Source organism: Curcuma longa, chromosome 21 (genome assembly GCF_044706935.1).
Source record: "Curcuma longa cultivar G26 ecotype Majalengka, Jawa Barat chromosome 21, ITB_CL_G26_1.1, whole genome shotgun sequence".
Lineage (NCBI taxonomy): Eukaryota > Viridiplantae > Streptophyta > Magnoliopsida > Zingiberales > Zingiberaceae > Curcuma > Curcuma longa.
The window spans coordinates 5,616,027-5,633,931 of NC_133881.1; the positions used below are offsets into that span (position 1 = coordinate 5,616,027).

The 17,905-nt window shown below is 36.7% G+C and overlaps 1 protein-coding gene and 1 long non-coding RNA gene across 2 annotated transcripts; both read right to left on the bottom strand.

Moving 5' to 3' along the window:
• Positions 1–4,711: 4,711 nt before the first annotated feature.
• LOC141814838 (aspartyl protease APCB1-like) lies at positions 4,712–8,288 on the bottom strand. Its single transcript, XM_074702786.1, has 7 exons — positions 8,097–8,288; positions 7,780–8,016; positions 6,853–7,000; positions 6,684–6,766; positions 6,391–6,505; positions 5,621–5,693; positions 4,712–4,977 (listed from the first exon to the last, which is right to left on the bottom strand). Exons 1-7 carry the CDS (start codon positions 8,261–8,263, stop codon positions 4,862–4,864), a joined length of 939 nt encoding a protein of 312 aa, XP_074558887.1. The 5' UTR covers positions 8,264–8,288; the 3' UTR covers positions 4,712–4,861.
• A 7,546-nt stretch (positions 8,289–15,834) lies between these two features.
• On the bottom strand, positions 15,835–17,410 carry LOC141814268 (uncharacterized). The gene is made up of 4 exons (XR_012600473.1): positions 17,195–17,410; positions 16,167–16,224; positions 15,960–16,085; positions 15,835–15,896 (listed from the first exon to the last, which is right to left on the bottom strand). It is a non-coding gene; the product is annotated as an uncharacterized LOC141814268 (long non-coding RNA).
• Positions 17,411–17,905: the final 495 nt, after the last annotated feature.

A 17,905-nucleotide genomic window follows, 5' to 3' on the forward strand; every position in this document is an offset into this window, starting at 1 on the left:
CTTCCTCCTTCGATAGAAGCTAATTTAAGCATCGGAGTGGTCATGCCGGAGTAAACCCTAACCTTCCTACTCACATTTCTTGTGTTCATAAGATCTAGAAGCTCCCCACCTTCGTCCTTACCCAAGCTCGCTCAAGTGAGGTGCTAAAGAAGTTGCACACCCAGAAGTGGATCTCAACATGAACAAGTTACGTGAAGAAGAAATTGGAAGAAGAAGAAGAAGAAGCACCTCCGAACGAGGGAAGAGGAAGTCGTTGAGGGCTTGAAGAAGGAGCTGATCTTCATTAGCAACCTCAGCTAGCTCCGGTGAGCCTGGCAACGAGAGAGAGAGAGAGCAAGGAAAGGTAAAACAGAGCTGCAAATAAAACCCTACAAAACAAGAAAGAAAAGAAAAGAGAAAGAAGAAAGAGGACTGCTCTTGTTGTGGAAAAAAACCTTAGAAGAGAATGGTTGTTGCGGCAGGAAGATCTGCTTTGATAGCTGCTGGAAAAAAAAACACACAAATGAAAACGAAAACGAAAAGAGAGAAGGAAGGAGAAGAAAAGGATGGAAGGAAGCTAGTGCTAGAAAAGATGAGAAAAAGGTGGGCGATGGGTTCGGCGTGCAGCGGCTGGGCGGAGGGGGGAGAAATAAATTTTAATACATATTTTTTTATAAATTTATAATTTTTATTTTTAAAATAATAATAGTAATAATTTAGAACCGTCCTAAATTATTATGAACTGTGAACTAGCAGTTTAGAATGGTGAACCGTAATCATCTTAGATGGTTAAAGTTAAAGGTTGACATGTCAAAAATAATCGATCGTTCTGAACCGTCGAATCGTCGATTCTAAATTGAGATCGGATCTAGACTCGACCCGAGCCCATAACCGGTCGGGTACCCACTGACTCCCACTGACTCGATTATCGAGTCGGAACTGTAACCAGCCAGGTAGAATTCCAGACCAATAAAAACCATCATTTTTTGTGACCGTTGGACCGACGATTCACTGCTGGTTCTAGCTGTTGGTGGGTTTTTATATTTTTTTTCCAACTGTTGATATCATTTGCTTTTTTTTTAATCAAAGACTATGATTTATTAACTATTACTCTTTTTCTAAAAAAAATAAAATCTGTCACTCCAACGGCCCCACATGATCATATGTGAAGAGATAAATCGAGAAATTATAATTGACTAATACAAGAGAAGGTATTGCCTCAGTTTCGTTGAGATTAACCTTTTATCCACTTTAGCAAATCTATCATGTAATAACCAACTCAACCATACTTTCCAAACTTTATAAATAGAGAGTTAATTTTATTATTTCCACACATATCTTCTCTACTCTTGTTCTTAATTTCACAATCTCTTATACTATCAGCTCCATTTACACGTTTTCGACTTCCACTTCCGACTACAATGGAAGGAGGTCGAGGAGTTTCATTATCTTGATCTCAAGGAAGCAAGGAAATAGTGAATTCAAATGAGGAGTTCAACATTCAATCAACCGATGATAAGATCGAGCAACTTCCGACACCCGAAACATAATGAAATACCGATATAATTACTTCTAAGGTTCGAGAAGTATCTCCTTTAAAATCTTCAATTTTTACTAAACATTTTGAGAATATCACTCTTCTGTCAAGAGAATTACATGCAAAATATATGCATTATATTGCAATGCTTCCTACAAATTTTAAGTCGATGGTGGCTATAAGTCATTAAAACTACATGTAGAAACGAAGCACTCGACGGAATATAAAATCAATCATTCTCAATCACAATTATCTAAATTTTCCACTAGTGAAAGTATTAATTTTGATTTTTTATATTTCGATAATAAATTAAGAGAATCATTAGTTATATTTATTTAGGTAGAACATGTTTTATTTAATTTTAAATCTAAATATACTTTTGAAAATTTTTATAAAAAATTTATTAAACATGTTTCTAGAATTGCACCTACTAAAATAATTTAAAATTTTAATTAAATTTAAAAAATTAATTAAAAATTTTAATAAATTAAATAATAAAATTTCTTTATATTTTAAAATTTGGAATGATCATTGGCAAACACATTCTTATATGAGTATGACTTATCATTAAATCGATAACTTCTAAAATATCTAAAAAAGATTGTTAGCTAATAAAATTTTTGACGAATCTACATACTGCTCATACTATCTCACAATTATTTTATTTAATTTTAGAAGAATATATAAATTAACTTATAAAATATTTTTAATATCGTTTGATAAAGTTAATTCTCATACAACTAATATTGATGAACTAAAATTTATATGTCAATTTTATTGATGATTTATTTTTTCATATTAGTTGCGTATGTCATATTTTAAATTTATATTCAAGATAAATTAAGAATTTTAAAAAATCATATTAAATCAATTAAAACTGTTATTTATTATTTATGGTCACATCTACGTAATAATGAAACAATGGGATAGATTTTGTAAAACTAATAGAATAAGACTTAAAAAATTTTCAAATGATATACTAATATGTTTAAATTTAACATATCAATTGTTACCATATTCATTTCAATATAGAGAATTATTATAATTATTTTTATACAAACTATTAATAATAATAATATATATTTATTTTTACACCAAAGAAATATTTATAATAATATTTATGAAATTTTAAAAGTATTTAATGATACAACTAAATAACTTTCTAATTTTTATTATTTTATTTTTTATTTATTTTAATAATTTTTTATAATATACTATTAGTTTTAAATGAAAATAAGAATGTTTATCTTACTGTATATGAGTAATGAAAGCGAAATAAAAAAATTATTTTTTTCATATTCTTCAAATTTATTTAGTTGTATTTGTTTTAGATGCTAGATATAAATCAGAAGTTTTAAAGAAATAGTAATTTTGTATTATGGCAATATAATTTTAATTAAATATTCTTTTTCTCCTAATCTTAATAATATTATTGTATATAATATTAAAATTATTTATATGATATTTATGAAGAATATAATATAAAATATGGAATACAAATTAATATTTTTAAAATATAAAAAAATTAATAGTAATAATTTAAATTTTATAAAAACATAATTTTTATTAAAAGACCAGACGATACACCCATGAGGATTCTCAAGTTCTACACAAAATTTAAGAATTATTTTACTTCTTTTGATCTTAATAAAGAACATATTTCATATCCTAAAGTAGTAGTGACAAAAAATTCAAATGTTTCTCGTCCTGTCCATAATTGCCAAAGAAATTTTAATTTGTCTAGTATCAACAGTTGTTGTAGAACATACGTTCAGTGCTAACGATAATATATTGGATGATCGTCATACGTATAGTTCTGACGATAATATATTAGATAAACGACAATCGACTTCATCTCCCAACTCATTGGAAGTCCAAAAATTACTCGACGATTGGACTAAAGCCGCAAAAAATCTAAAGAATGCAACTTTCAAATGACAAAGTTGAAGAATTTAATATCAAAGAACGAATACTACAAGAATAGAAAACAAAAACGAGTAACAATGTAACTTCTTAAGGTAAAAAGGTAAGAAAACTATATTGGCATGACTACATTAGCATTGATTCCCGAGGATACGTAAGCAACTTAAATAAGTACAAGTCCTTTTTATTTTTATTTTTTTATTAATTTATAATTTTTTAATATAATAATATTGAATCGTGGCAAATTGTGAATGGACAATTCCTAATCAGAACAGTAGTCAACTTGGATGGTTAAAATTAAAAATCGACTTGCCAAGAACTATCGAACCGATGATTCTAAACCATCGAATCAATAATTCCAAAATGTCAAACTGACAGTTCCGAATCGGAGTTGAGTCTAGCATGGTCGCCTCGCATCGCATAGGCCTACACGAGTGTCAGGAAATGCAGCCACGAGTCCCATTGCATTTTTTTCCCCTTCCTATTTTTTCTTTTTTCTCTCTCTCTTCTTTATTTAAGGATTCTTTTCGCTTCGTTTCCCTTTCCCTAGAAATTTGTTTCCACTTTACATTCCTTCATCGTTCCACACATAAGAGTAAACAAAGCCTTACAGAGTCCCGATACCTCAAACTGAGTATTTTATTTGTACAACTCCTTTAGATTGGCCAATATATTAAAGACATCACATGTCTAATGTTGGCGCCTAAGTTTAAAGTCCTAGAGATGGGGATTATGCACTATCTTAATCACAGTAACACAATACATTTTCTAGTCATCATGTATTATCTTATCCTCCATTAATGATTCTAGGTTGAGAGACCTCACTATAGTATTAGAGTCTTTCAAGAACTATCCTCAAATTCATCTCCTAGTCAAGGAAGTTTGTGCATTGAACATGTCACTGCCTTCAATGATGAAGCAAAGTAATGTATTTGTAGTCATCATAGTCAACAACATATCACAAGAAAGAACAATTATTAGTAATTGCACATTTGGTACTATTGAATAAGATTTAATTTAACAACAATCCCACTATTTGGTACTATTTTCTATTGAATAAAATTTAATTTAGCAACATATCACAACAACAAAAAAACACTGATTGCTAAACTTGATGGATATAACCTGAAACCCCACTCATTTAATCACAACATCTTCTATCATGACCATCGACATTGACCAATGGTTTCCAAACAGCCATCAAAAATAATATACAAGGCAAGTCGAACTTTACTTCAAATGTCTTTATAATATTAATAGTTCTCATTATTTTTGTCTACAACGAGGGGAAAAGTAAAGCCCTACCTGGAAATTCCTCGAAATCAGCCAACATATATTTACATACCAAATATTTAGTAAACTCAACATACTTCATCCATCACTCCTATTAACATGTATCGGTCCAGTGTCCAAATTTCTAGCTTAGACAAAGAAAGGAAAACCAGTAGATTTCTGTGGTTTAGTGCAATCTGACTGAACCCAACCTATTTTCTGCTGCATATTGTCATAAACAACTAGCTTCCCCCGCAAGGAAATGTCTGCCAGCAAAACAGGGGGCAAATTCAATTTAATTCTGCAAATTCATCGTCCATTGGACTGTAAATTAGCCAGACCAAACTTGACTCTTGACTATGTATGAGCTTGTTGATTTATCTTATAGAGGTTCAAAGCAAACTTAAGCCTCATTTATTAAAAAGTTTTTTAAGCTCAAATAGAGCTCAGCTACAGATAGAGGTTGTCCTTGTGACTCAATTAAAACATCCATCCAATAAATCATCTCTATATCATTTTTCTTATATTTAACATACTATAGAAAATTTTAATTTATAAGGTATTAAGAATAATAGATATAAATAGAGTATAAATATGATACATGTAGTGCACTTCTTTTATATTTGAACAAAACACAAAAGAAGCACAGTCAGAGTTGCATCGTAAATAAGTTATTAGATAAATTTATAGTCAAGCTCTGTTCAAGAACATTACCATGTCAAGCTCACCAGTGTTTATGTTTATTTATTTTATAATGTTAAACAAACATAAATGAGCTTATCAAGTTTTATAAATATTGAACTCATTACGTCCCAAATCCTCTATTTGGCAATTTTGTTCGGTGATTCAGCAGTAGAAATAAATGTTGAATATAGTGCAAAGACATGGAAGTGATTGATAGTAATTTACCTCCCAATATTACAGTTGATCCATCGTGTACTTCAGTTCCATTAAGGACGCCCAAGCACACATTGCCTTTATCCTGCATAAATTCAAAACCCCTAAATTACATTGCTATCTACTTGTTAACAAAATGTCTAATGACTGGATGAATGACATGCATCCGAAATAGTAAAAGGCCAGTGTGATACAGGACTTATATGAGGAATCAACATGGAACCAACTATGGTGATACATGTTTAGTTGAAATAGAATTGGAGCATCTGACAACAGTTGGACTAGCCAAAATGCCAAGCGACATCTAGCAAAGGCTGTTGGACAGGCACTCACGAGGCCTATAAAGGAGAAAGACTCCAATCATTTGGGACATATTGGACATGTGCAAAGCAATGGAGTTTCCTCCAGCTTAGACAATCTTTGATTTCACTTTGGATCATCTTCAAGTAGTAATCATACTAAACACATTTCAAAAGAAATACTAAGCCTTTCACCCCAAGTTCCACCTCCGCCTCAATCTATCATCTCACCCAAACCTTTCTTCCCTGAAACAATTCAACCCAACCAGTCGGTTCAAGCAAACTGACAAATCGAGCATCCTTATCCAATTCAGCCGAACTAGACTCAGTTTAGACAAACCTAATTGACCTGAACCTAACTCATCCGAATTCTACCTTGGCTTCCTCTGACCATGTTCTGAATAGAGGTTGGAGTTTCTGATAGCTAGCAAACTCCCTGCAATATGTTGTCAAATTCCCAAAACAAGATGTGAAGAGACGTACACTGATTACTAGGTAACCTTCAGGTTGAATAGTGAATGACTTTGACATGGTCCACCATTTCTTTACGAATTGCAGGGTTAATGGTTCAAAGAATTGCTTCACATCTTTAAAAGACCTGTAAATATGATGAACCTTATCAGACACTCGGTGCTAAGGTGTTTTAGTTTATGAGACAAGATGAAAATTTCCATGTGTGCATTTGCAAGAACATTTTACAAAATGTAGGAAAGCAGAAACATAGTACACTCAAAAGCATTGTGAGAAAATGGTTAAGATAGTTAATAAGATATCACCTAATAGGAAAGTCGGCACGCAAACAGATTGGCATTGTAAGATCAGAGACATCTTGAATGAAGTTATTGGACATGGACTGGAGCTGTGTGTTTGTGAAATTCACATGGTAAATATTGATGATACTGAAGAAATGTACTCCGGAATTTCATTTTTTTTCTTATGACTTACATAAGCGGTTAGCTTCCCATATGCTTCATCGGGAAAGTAAGTGTATGAGCTTCCAGTATCAAATATTACTGGGACTGCATTTCCTTTCTGCCCCGAAATTTGCTTGCCTCCATAATTAATTTTTGAAGCTTTAGAAATATAGAAATTTCTGGAACAAACAGAAGCAAAACAAAGTCAACTTACATTACCAAAAAATTGATTCGAATGGATCACCATGTAAGAATTTTCATGTGCAAGAAAGATCTGAAAGCAAGAAAAGAAGTCATCATACATAAAAGTACAAAAGCTTGTATGAATGCAGTCTTTTATGTTCTTTGTGGGTAAATTAGTTGGGAGAAGTGTATAGAATAATTTCAGCTTCATACCTAGGGTTTGGCCTTTATCACAGTTCAACCCTCCAAATTTAAATACCTTGATTTAGTCAATGCATTTAAGAAACATTTTATTACTATCCAACATCCCACAATTGCCAAAATTGAAACAATTCTGGATCGAAAAAGACATGCACTTCAGAGCCTTAAGGTATGAAAATCACAAGAGTATTTTTCTCAGAAGAATCTTTAGAACCATAAAAAGAAAAAAAAAATGAAATGATGAAAACTTGAGGGAATTTGAATTATTAATCTATGATGAAAACTTGAGGGAATTTGAATTATTAATCTATGATTCAATGGTTAATAGAAAGCAATGTACAACCAATTTATATTCAAACAACCATAACAAAGTTTCACCTTAAAAAGCTCAACATACTGACACAAATTAGGATGGCAAAGTTTTCCCCAAAGAGATGTTAACTTTGTTACTAATATTCAAGGAAAAATTATGTATGAGCTATGAACTACTAAATATATGTGAGTATGAAAACGACCAATAATTATATTCTTTGAGAATAGCATATAAAAAAACATGTGGAAAGGTGATGCTTACGTGAGGCCACTTTGTCTGGGAACCCAAGTCATGCCCCATTGAGGAACATAGTCATCTCCTAAGAACATGTATCCCCCACCTTTGGCTTCTCGTTTTATGCAATGACCTATGACATTGCTAATGATACCTTGACTTTCCAATTGAGAAGGTAAACTTACTTTCGAATTGCTAAGTCCAAGAATCCCATCTGTTTTTGCAGGAGAGGCTAAAAGTTGGCCTTGTTGATCATAAGCACACCTACAATACAAATGTAACAAAACCAATTTTATGAGTTGAAATGACCCTGACAACAAATTATAACAATGAAAAAGTCATACCCAAAAGTGAAACTGAATTTTGCCTTTTCACCATTTGCATCAAGAATGTGCATATCATCTCTTGCAAGGACACCCATGGAGGAACTATGATCTGCATATTCTATCTCATAATCACATTGTTCACAGGAGTCACAGTAACGATAATTCTGATTACGTTGTACTTCCATGCACAAAGAATTGCTTACATTTGGTTCGTGAATTGGAATAAGCAAGGAATGAAATTGCATTCCTAAAAAACGTAATAGAGCAGTAAAATAATAATATTTTTTTAATTCGATTTCGTGCCATCGTTATGAATAGTGATTTTTATATTTGGTTCATAGGAATATTTTAGGATATTGAGAATAAATATTATCAGAATAATGCAATAAATCCTATATAAAATACTTTGCCCGACTTTTATAGTTTGCACAATATGTATAATTTACCTTAACTGATGTACCCTGTTAGACTGGCTCAAAAGATCAATAGGTTTGTTGGCCCACTCTTCTTGTCTAACTATCTCATTTGACTTGATCAACCCATTCAACTCACCTGGCCTACCCTCCTTACTACCTTGCAGTAGTCCATAAAGCATATCGATTTGATGCTAGTTCATAAAAGAAGAATACCTTTCTGGTAGTAGAGTCTGCATGAATATAATAATACAATAATAACACTCATCTAACATCACAAGCAACGAATATAAAGTAGAATATCAAAACACTTTCCTGAACCAAGTACAATTTGTCTAAGGATATTTTTATTTTTATGTCATAAGTAAAATTTATCAAATGATTCACATTAGGATCTTTGATTTGACAACTTAAATATGTTGCCCGTGGGCAATGGTACAACAACGTAATATCTTTTTAATTTTTTAGACATCTAAGCATCGAGTCTCAACTTTAATAAATTAACGAATACATTTTTCTTAATTAATGGTTGACCTAAGAACCGTTGGATTGATGAGCCGTTCGTTAGACGTGTTTCTCGATTTATCTTAATGATTGATGGAAAACTTCTATGAGACCAAACTTGTCACCCCAAAATTAATCAACATAAGTTGAATAATAGATGTCGACTAAACAAAATAAGAACAAATCCATTAGCCCCTGAGTGCAACAACAAAGATCTCAAGCAATTACCCTTAGAATAGAAGTCAGTCTTAATTCGGACGGTAAGTGTTCATAATTTCATATATGTGATTCACATCGTCTCAATTATTCAATTTCAAATTAAGTTTGTTCGCCTGCTAAAAATGATTAATGTTGTTCAATAAATCTCTCCGATACCCTTAGAGAAATCCCTAAATAAATGCACAAGGTCATCACCTTAGTTATGGTGTTTCCTCCCTAGTGAATAAAAGACATAGCTAGTCAATGGAAGTAAAACTCTTTTCCTTTATCCGTAGTATTGATCTTCCTATGAAGCAAAGGGCGAGCCAGCATTGAATTTCTCACTAATAGTGAACCCCCAGGTTGAAGGTGCTAGCTACAATTGGTAAAGACTTTAGGTTGTGGTTCTTAAGGTCTTGGGTTTAACACTTGTTCATGTAGATTTAGGTAATCAAAGCTAATGTTGAAAGCACTATGAATTAACACTTTCAGTCTGATAAAAGGGAAATAAATTAATTAAGCAACTACATGCACAGACTTTTCTATCCCTACAGTGCCTGACAATATATTTTTTTTACACACAAAAGTAAAAGTTCTAACATATTGCATCCCCTATTGACGCGTTTGTCGTTTCAAATTTCGTGTGATCAAAGCTCTGAGATCTTCTGACAATTTCCTCTTGTAAGCTCTTTAAATCCAGACTTAGAATTTTCCGTTGTAAATGTGACTGAAAATTGGATAAAAAATAGATCGAATGTGTGTTTATTGTGATACAATTAAAGTTTGATATTAAAAATATATAAAAAAGATCTTATTATAAGATGAAAAATATATCTATTAATATAAGACTTTTTGAATTGAATTCAAAATAAAAATCTGAGGGTTTGATTTAAAATGAATAATATTATACCGTTATAAATATATAGATGGATTCCATCAAATTTAATATGTCTGAGTTTAATCTGGTTGAGAGTGTTGCAAATGTGAATGAAAATTAAATAGTAAGATGGACTCCAAATATGTGCGGAGTTTAGTTTCGCATTAAAAGTTTTACGATATGAAAGTTGATTTAAATAGAATTACAATTATAAATATTGTAATGTTTCGATCAATACATCATGGATAGTTTCAATATCGGTTCAAGGATTGTCAATGTGCACGCTCCTGAGGTGAGGTTGCAAAAAGAGAAGAAAAAACCTACCAAACACTCAAAAAGAAGATTAGAATGGCGCCGGGGATGGATCCTAGCAAGCCACTCCGACGCTCAAGTTAGGGTTCGACGCGAGGAAGGAGTTTAATGGCTTGGGGAAGTTAGGATTGATGTGTGCGTACATGTACCCATGAGCATGAGTTACCTTTTTATAGTAGTTGATTTCTGAAATATTAGCATCCGCTTGAGAAATATTCTGATATACTTGTTCTCCTTTAGAAAGATTTCGTCAGTTTAAATATATTTTTTGAGAACATTTTCCTACTTCTTCGATACAAACAGTTTTGGGTTTTCCGGATTGGGCGAGATGACCATGTCCCCGAATAAGAATCTTGCGTTATCGTTGTCCATCAAACACCATGACCTCGGCCCACTATTGATGTGCGAAAATAGGGCAAGACCGAGACAGGAGGTCGGCACATGATGCGAGAAGCATGCCGAGATCGAGACAAGAGGTCGGCACATGCTACAGGGAATTTGCCGAGACAAGAGGTCGGCACATGTTGCAGGGAGCTTGCCAAGACTAGAGCAGGAGGTCGACACATACTGCGAGAAGCATGCCCAGACCAGAGCAGGAGGTCAACACATGCTGCAACAAGCTTGTCGAGACCGAAGAAAGAGGTCAGCACATGCTGCGGGAAGCATGCCGAGACAGGAGGTCGGCAAATGCTGTAGGAAGCATGCTGAGACCGGAGCATGATGAGACGAGCAGGAGGTCGGCACATGCTGTGGGAAGCATGTCAAGATTGGAGCAGAAGGTCATCACATGCTGAAGGAAGCATACCGAGATTGGAGCAGGAGGTCGACACATGCTGTAGAAAGCATGTCGGGACCGGAGCAGGAGCTCAACACATGTTGTAGGAAGCATGCCGAGATCGGAGTAGGAGGTCGACGCATGCTGTAGAAAGCATATTGAAATCGAGACAGGAGGTCGGCACATGCTGCAGGGAGCTTGCCGAGACCGAAGCAGGAGGTTGGTACATACTGCGGAAAGCATGCCAAGACCAGAAGAGGAGGTTGACACATGTGTATGATCGTGTAAAGCGCTAGAGGGGGGTGAATAGCGCTTTGGCATTTTTTCATGATTTTTGAAATTCATTCGTTCGATTGCATAAATCAAAAGTGCGATAACGGAAGACTTAAAATAAAGTAAAAGAACACAAGATGCAAGCTTTTTTATTTGGTTCACAATCGAAGGCTGCTACTCCAAGGCCCACGGTCTTTGATCATTTTCGACGGACAATCCACTAGTAAACTTGTTCCTTACAGAAACAAGTTGAACAATTACAAAATATATCACAATAAAGCCAACTTCTTTATCGGAATTACAAATAAAATATCAGAACTTTGTTACCCAAGTGTCGGAGGTTCTTGATCCTCTATTTAGTGCAATTCCGATGTTACGGTTGCTTCTGGTTGCTCAGGACGGCGTCGTCTCAACAGGGTTTGCTCATGGAAGAATAGGAATTCGTTATATCGAGCCTCTGGTCGAAGTTGCTTATATAACTCACTCAGGTCGACTCTAGCCAATCTCAGGTCAACCCCACCTAGGCAGCGATCCGCTTTCTCTGTGGCTGACTACGCTGTGCTATTCGGTGCTTAGATCGACTGGAGTACCTACTCAGATTGACTCCAATTCGACTTGCAGGGTTTTTGATATACTTCGACTTCCGCTGCTGTTATCCAGGCTCAGGTCGACTTGAGTCTCATTTAGGTTGACTCCAACATCTGAACCTTGGTTAACTTTGCCCGGAGTCTAAGTACTTTACCTCTCCAACTTGCATTAAAAATTAGCTCCAAAAACATGTAAAGTATAGATGGAGAGTCCGTTCTCAGAACTGTCTTTTGGTCTTAACTTGAGGTTTCTGATGAAACTCTAGGTTAGCCCGACGCTTAATGTTCCTCTTAGGAACACATCCTGACCCACTCCTCTCAAGAGAGTATACCTGATTGCCAACCAAGTCCTCCAGACTTGTTGGACTTTTGCTCGGCTCTATCCTTGGCCCCCAGAATTTGCTGCTGCGACTCGATCCTCCAGACCGCCCAGACTTCACCAATCTTCTAGTCTCTTGACCGTACTCAACTGGATTTTGACATGCTTCCCAGTCCTCTGACATTGACATGCTTTCACCTGGTGCTCTTGACTCACCAAGACTTCTGCCTGATCCTCCAGATCAGGACTTTCTCCTTGCCTAGCCTCCAACTAGGACTTTGTTCTTTGCCTAGCCTCAACTAGGACTTTATCCTTTGCCTAGTCTCAACTAGGACTTTACCTATGCTCCCTGCACACTAGATCAACCATATCAGTCCAACACACACTTAACTTGAACCTAGTGTCATTATCAAAATTAAGATTCGATCATCTAGTGCTTCCCGTACCAACAACATGCTACAAGGAGCTTGCCGAGACTGAAGAAAAAGGTCAACACATGCTGTGAGAATTGAAGCATGCCGAGACAAGAGGTCGGCACATGCTATAGGAAGCATGCTGAGACCGAAAGCATGTCGAGATAGGAGGTCGGCATATGCTGTAGGAAGCATGCTGATACCGAAGCAGAAGGTTGGCATATGCTGTAGGAAGCATGCTGAGACCGAAGCAGGAGGTCAACACATGCTGTGGAAAGCATGTCGAGATCGGAGCAAGAAGTCAATACATGCTGTAGGAAGCATACGGAGATCGGAGCAGGAGGTCGGCACATGATGTAGAAAGCATGTCTGGATCGGAGCAGGAGCTCAGCACACGTTGTAGGAAGCATGCCGAGATCGGAGCAGGAAGTCGGCACATGTTGTAGGAAGCATGCCGGGACCGGAGCAGGAGATCGACACATGCTATAGAAAGCATGTCGAGACCAAAGCAGGAGGTCGACCCATGCTGAGACCGAAGCAAAAGGTCAGCATATGTTGTAGAAAGCATGTCGAGATCGGAGTAGGAGGTCAGCCCATACCGAGACCGGAGCAGGAGGCTAGCACATGTTGTAGAAAGCTTGTGAGATCGGTGTAGGAGGTCGGGTTTTTAAATTCATGAAGAAATCTTTAAAATTTATCCGATAATCATGCTTACCCTACCTTCCTATATTTCTATAAACCCATCTTTATAAACTATCCACATCATCGTCAGAGACCCATACCTGATCATAAGCCTTCCAATTTAGTCTAGTCGAAGGAGGCGAAGTCTGACTGACTGGACTTGAATTAAGTCAGAGGCATTAAGTGGTATTCAACACAAGTTAGTTTTATTTTGAACTAAAGATATTTTTTTTATCATCTTATGGTTTTGAATTATTTATCTACTTACCCTGTCCCTTGATTTTGCTTCCAACGATGGGGATTTTGCGAGTGTTTGATTTAGGCGGGCTACCTATCTCCTCCTCCACCATTTTCAGAGGAAAAAACCCTAACCTGCGCGATTTTTGTGTTCCTGCGTCTTCTTCGTCCTTCTTCCCTGGCGTCCTTGTCTTAACCTAGTAAGTCCTCGTGGTCGTTTCTTCTTTCTTTTCAGTCTTTTCTCCCCTCATGGCGGAGTTCGTTCCCTGGTATGAGACTCTTAGGTCTTCCTTTATGTCGGGGGATGACCTTTTACTGTGAGAACAGTATGGGATCCCTCTGGATCATAAGATTAGAATTCCTACTCCCGAACATCATCCTCACGCACCTCCTCTAGGGTATACCACTTTTTTCAGGGTCAACTAGAGGGTGGTTTAAGATTCGGATCCCACCTTTTCTTCAAGACCTAGCGACTTACTTTCAATGCTCGCTATCTCAACTTGCCCCTAACTCTTATTGTTTAATCTGTAGTGCCTCTATTATCTTTTAGATTTATCAAATTCCTTTTGACTCTCTAACCTTTCATTACTTCTTCTACCCTAAGAGGGGAGAGATAGGTGTCATTTACTTTGCTGCCAGACCTGGCTGCAATTTCTTAGGTAAATATCTGACCTCTCATAAGGGGAAAAATAGTTATTTATTCATAAAACCTCCTCAATCCTATACTTGGCTACCTTCTGGTGTCCTGACCCACCTCCTCAACCAATTCTAGGACAATATAGATTAGACTCGTCTTTTTTAACTACCACCAAGATCTTATCAAACCTGAAATTCAATGTGAACATTTTGGTGGCTAATGAAGATTTGTTATACCGAGCTGGTTTAAGCCCTAATGCCATCTAACTAGAAGATTCGTTGACCAAGTCCTTGAATAAGAATCTTGTGTTACCGTTGTCCATCGAACACCACGGCCTCGGCCCACTACTGATGTGCGAAAACATGCCAAAATCGAGACAGGAGGTTGGCACATGCTATGGGAAGCATGCCGAGATGGAGATAGGAGGTCGGCACATGTTGTAGGGAGCTTGTCGAGACCGAGATAGGAGGTCGGCACATGCTGTAGGGAGCTTGCCAAGACTGCAGCAAGAGGTCAGCATATACTGCGGGAAGCATGCCGAGACTAGAGCAGGAGGTCGACACATGCTGCAAGGAGCTTGTCGAGACCGAAGCAAGAGGTCAGCACATGCTGGGGGAAGCATACTGAGACCAGAAGCATACCGAGACAGGAGGTCGGCACATGCTAAGATCGGAAGCAGAGCCGGTTCTGGTTGTATAAAGGCCCTGGGCGAAATTATAATTTTTGGGCCCTAGATGAGACAAACCAGAGAAACCATGACCAAATTTAATTTTTATACCATTTGATAAAGGATGAAATTTTAACCTTCCTAAATTTCATAATACAATCAATTTCATCTTTAAAAAAACTCCAAGATTATTTCTAAATGCAGCACGTACTCTAATTTTTATATTGCAGCACATACTGCAACTTCAGAAACAAGAATCATGAAATCTAATTTCATCAGTGAAAACATTGATATCGCTTCTTGCAAAAGGAAGACAACTTCCTAAAACAACAAAGAAGCAATCAAAGTCTTGCATACATCTGCATTCTCTTGGATAGATTAGTATGTAGCATAAAGGAACAGAGTTTGGCGGTTTGATACAAATACAAGAGTTTAAGTAATGCAATATAGAAGAGCTTAAATGATGCAACATTACCAATATCAACGATCCACTTGGACTCCCTGCCATTCCTGAAGCCAGCACCTCAATAGGCCTTGCCTTGGAAACTATTGTGGGAAACAACTCTTGCCACTTACTCTGAAACATGATCAAACTTGAGTCAAAATGTCGCTCAAGAAGGTGTGTCCTCTACACATGCAGGATGGAAACTTACTGCATCCATGAACATGTCAACCAATGCCAAAGCACTCATAATGACCAAAACTGAATCCCTCGATGCCTCAATTCGAGTATCCAGTAACTTGAGCTATTGGCCGGGCCTCTGGAACATCCTTTCATAAGTTTCAAGTTGAAGCATGTCCCTTCCATCACTGCCCGACTTTACCCAGAGGGGTTCATCAGTCTGCACTAGCCTGATGAATTCCTCCATTACACTAGCCTGATGAATTCCTCCATTGAATTGCCATATTTTGAAGCCGCCGTTTACTGAAGCAATAATATGTGTTCATTTCCAAAGAAGTATAGAAGGGTAGTGAGTTTCATGTTTACCTCTTCCTTCAACCTCGCATTCTCCATGCGTAGCTTCTGCTCGTCGAAGTAGGAGTCCTCATTCGACGGTGGGCCGCCGCAGGATGGATAGATGGAGTCATTTGGTATGGTGCTCTTGTATAGATCCTGAAAATTTTGAGTTTGACCGATTAAATTAGCTGAAACAACCAACCACTTCTTGTGCATTTGCAGACAAGGATTACTTACCGATCATTTATTTTCTCGAGGAATCATTAGAGTGAAACCTTTCTAGCAATAGGAAGATCTGTAGTTCAACAATAGAATATAGAGATTAGTAACTAATCACACTAAGTATACTATCATCTTGCATGAGATTTCAACAAAATATTGGTTTGGTAACATGGGCTAATGCACTACTAGAGAGATAGGTTGTGCTGGTTTCGACAGATTGGATTGGGGAACCACAGAATTTCTAGCAGCTTTAGGAACCAAGGTTGTGGACAGTCTTTGAACTGTCAAAAGAAACAAAATCCTCAATGAAAGCATTTTAAACAATCATTGCATAACATAATCCAAACTATCAGAGAGAACTAAGCTAGTGTAACAACATACGAAGCTCACTGGCCTATCAAAAATAGTTTGGTTCTTACCAATCATTGACCTAGCATCAAATAACATAGAATAAGACTTTAAATCTTGGTTATAATATCTCCTCTTTTTTATCAATTGTATTTGCTCAGTGAAGTAAAGCATATCTGTATTTAATTTGAATGAACTAAGTCAATGAATAAACTTCTATAATTTTCTTATGCCTAGCAAGATGATAGATATTTTGTGCATAAACCTATGATTGAAGCATCAATAACTTCATAATTAGGAACATTAACTTCACACAACTTTTGACATGAAAAATCTAGCAATAAAGAATCAACACGTACAGTTGATGAGAATCATAAAAAAAAAAGAACACTAAAAAAACCACACAATTTTATCTAGTAATTTTGATAAACTTAAAATTTTATTTTAAAATGTAGATATCTATTAGTAATTCCTTTAGGTTCGCTGATGATTGTAATTTTGATAAAATCACACAACTTTTGTTATTCTACTTTGGACAGGTTGTGCACGCCATTACGCCCCAGTAGTACATTTACCACATTGCATAATTGATGCTAAGAGAAATTGTATTTAACATGACTCAAAGAGCTTAATTACCATGAAAAGAGTTCGAAATCGTTAAATTTCTGTAGAGGGGTAGAGGGTAAGTTGCATACTCTGGAGATTGAAGTGGGAGTAGTGGAGCTGGAAGGAACCAGCAGATCACCCAATCTTGCTGACGCCTGATGGTAGTGCAGAGACGGCGGTGTAGAGATGGCGGTGCAGATGTGCGAAAGGAGGACGCCGTCAAGCCGATCAACTTTGGCATCAACCCTAAACCCAGCAAACGGTGGTGGTGGTGCAGAGACGCAGATCGCCCAATCTCGCGGTACAGAGACAGCGATGCAGATGTGCGAAAGGAGGGCGTGATCAACTTTGGCGTCAACCTCAGCAAACCGCGGTGCAGAGATACGGCGGTACAGAGATGTGCAAACTGCGAAAGAGGATGCGATCACGCGTCAACCCTAAACCCAGAAATAATATAAAAGTTAGTCTAATTTTTGTGCCCCCTAAATTTATGGGCCATAGGCCGTCGCCCTGGTTGCCCTGGCCCAGGGCCGGCTCTGACCGAAAGCATGCCAAGACAGGAGATTGGCACATGTTATAGGAAGCATGCTAAGACCAGAGCAGAAGGTCAGCATATGCTGTGGGAAACATATCGAAACTAGAGCAGGAAATCGGTCCATGCCAAGACTGGAGTAGGAAACCAACACATGTTGTAGAAAGCATGTCGAGACCGAAACAGAAGATCGGATTTTTAAATTCATAAAGAAATCTTTAAAATTTATCAAATAATCATGCTTACCCTACCTTCCTACATTTCTCTA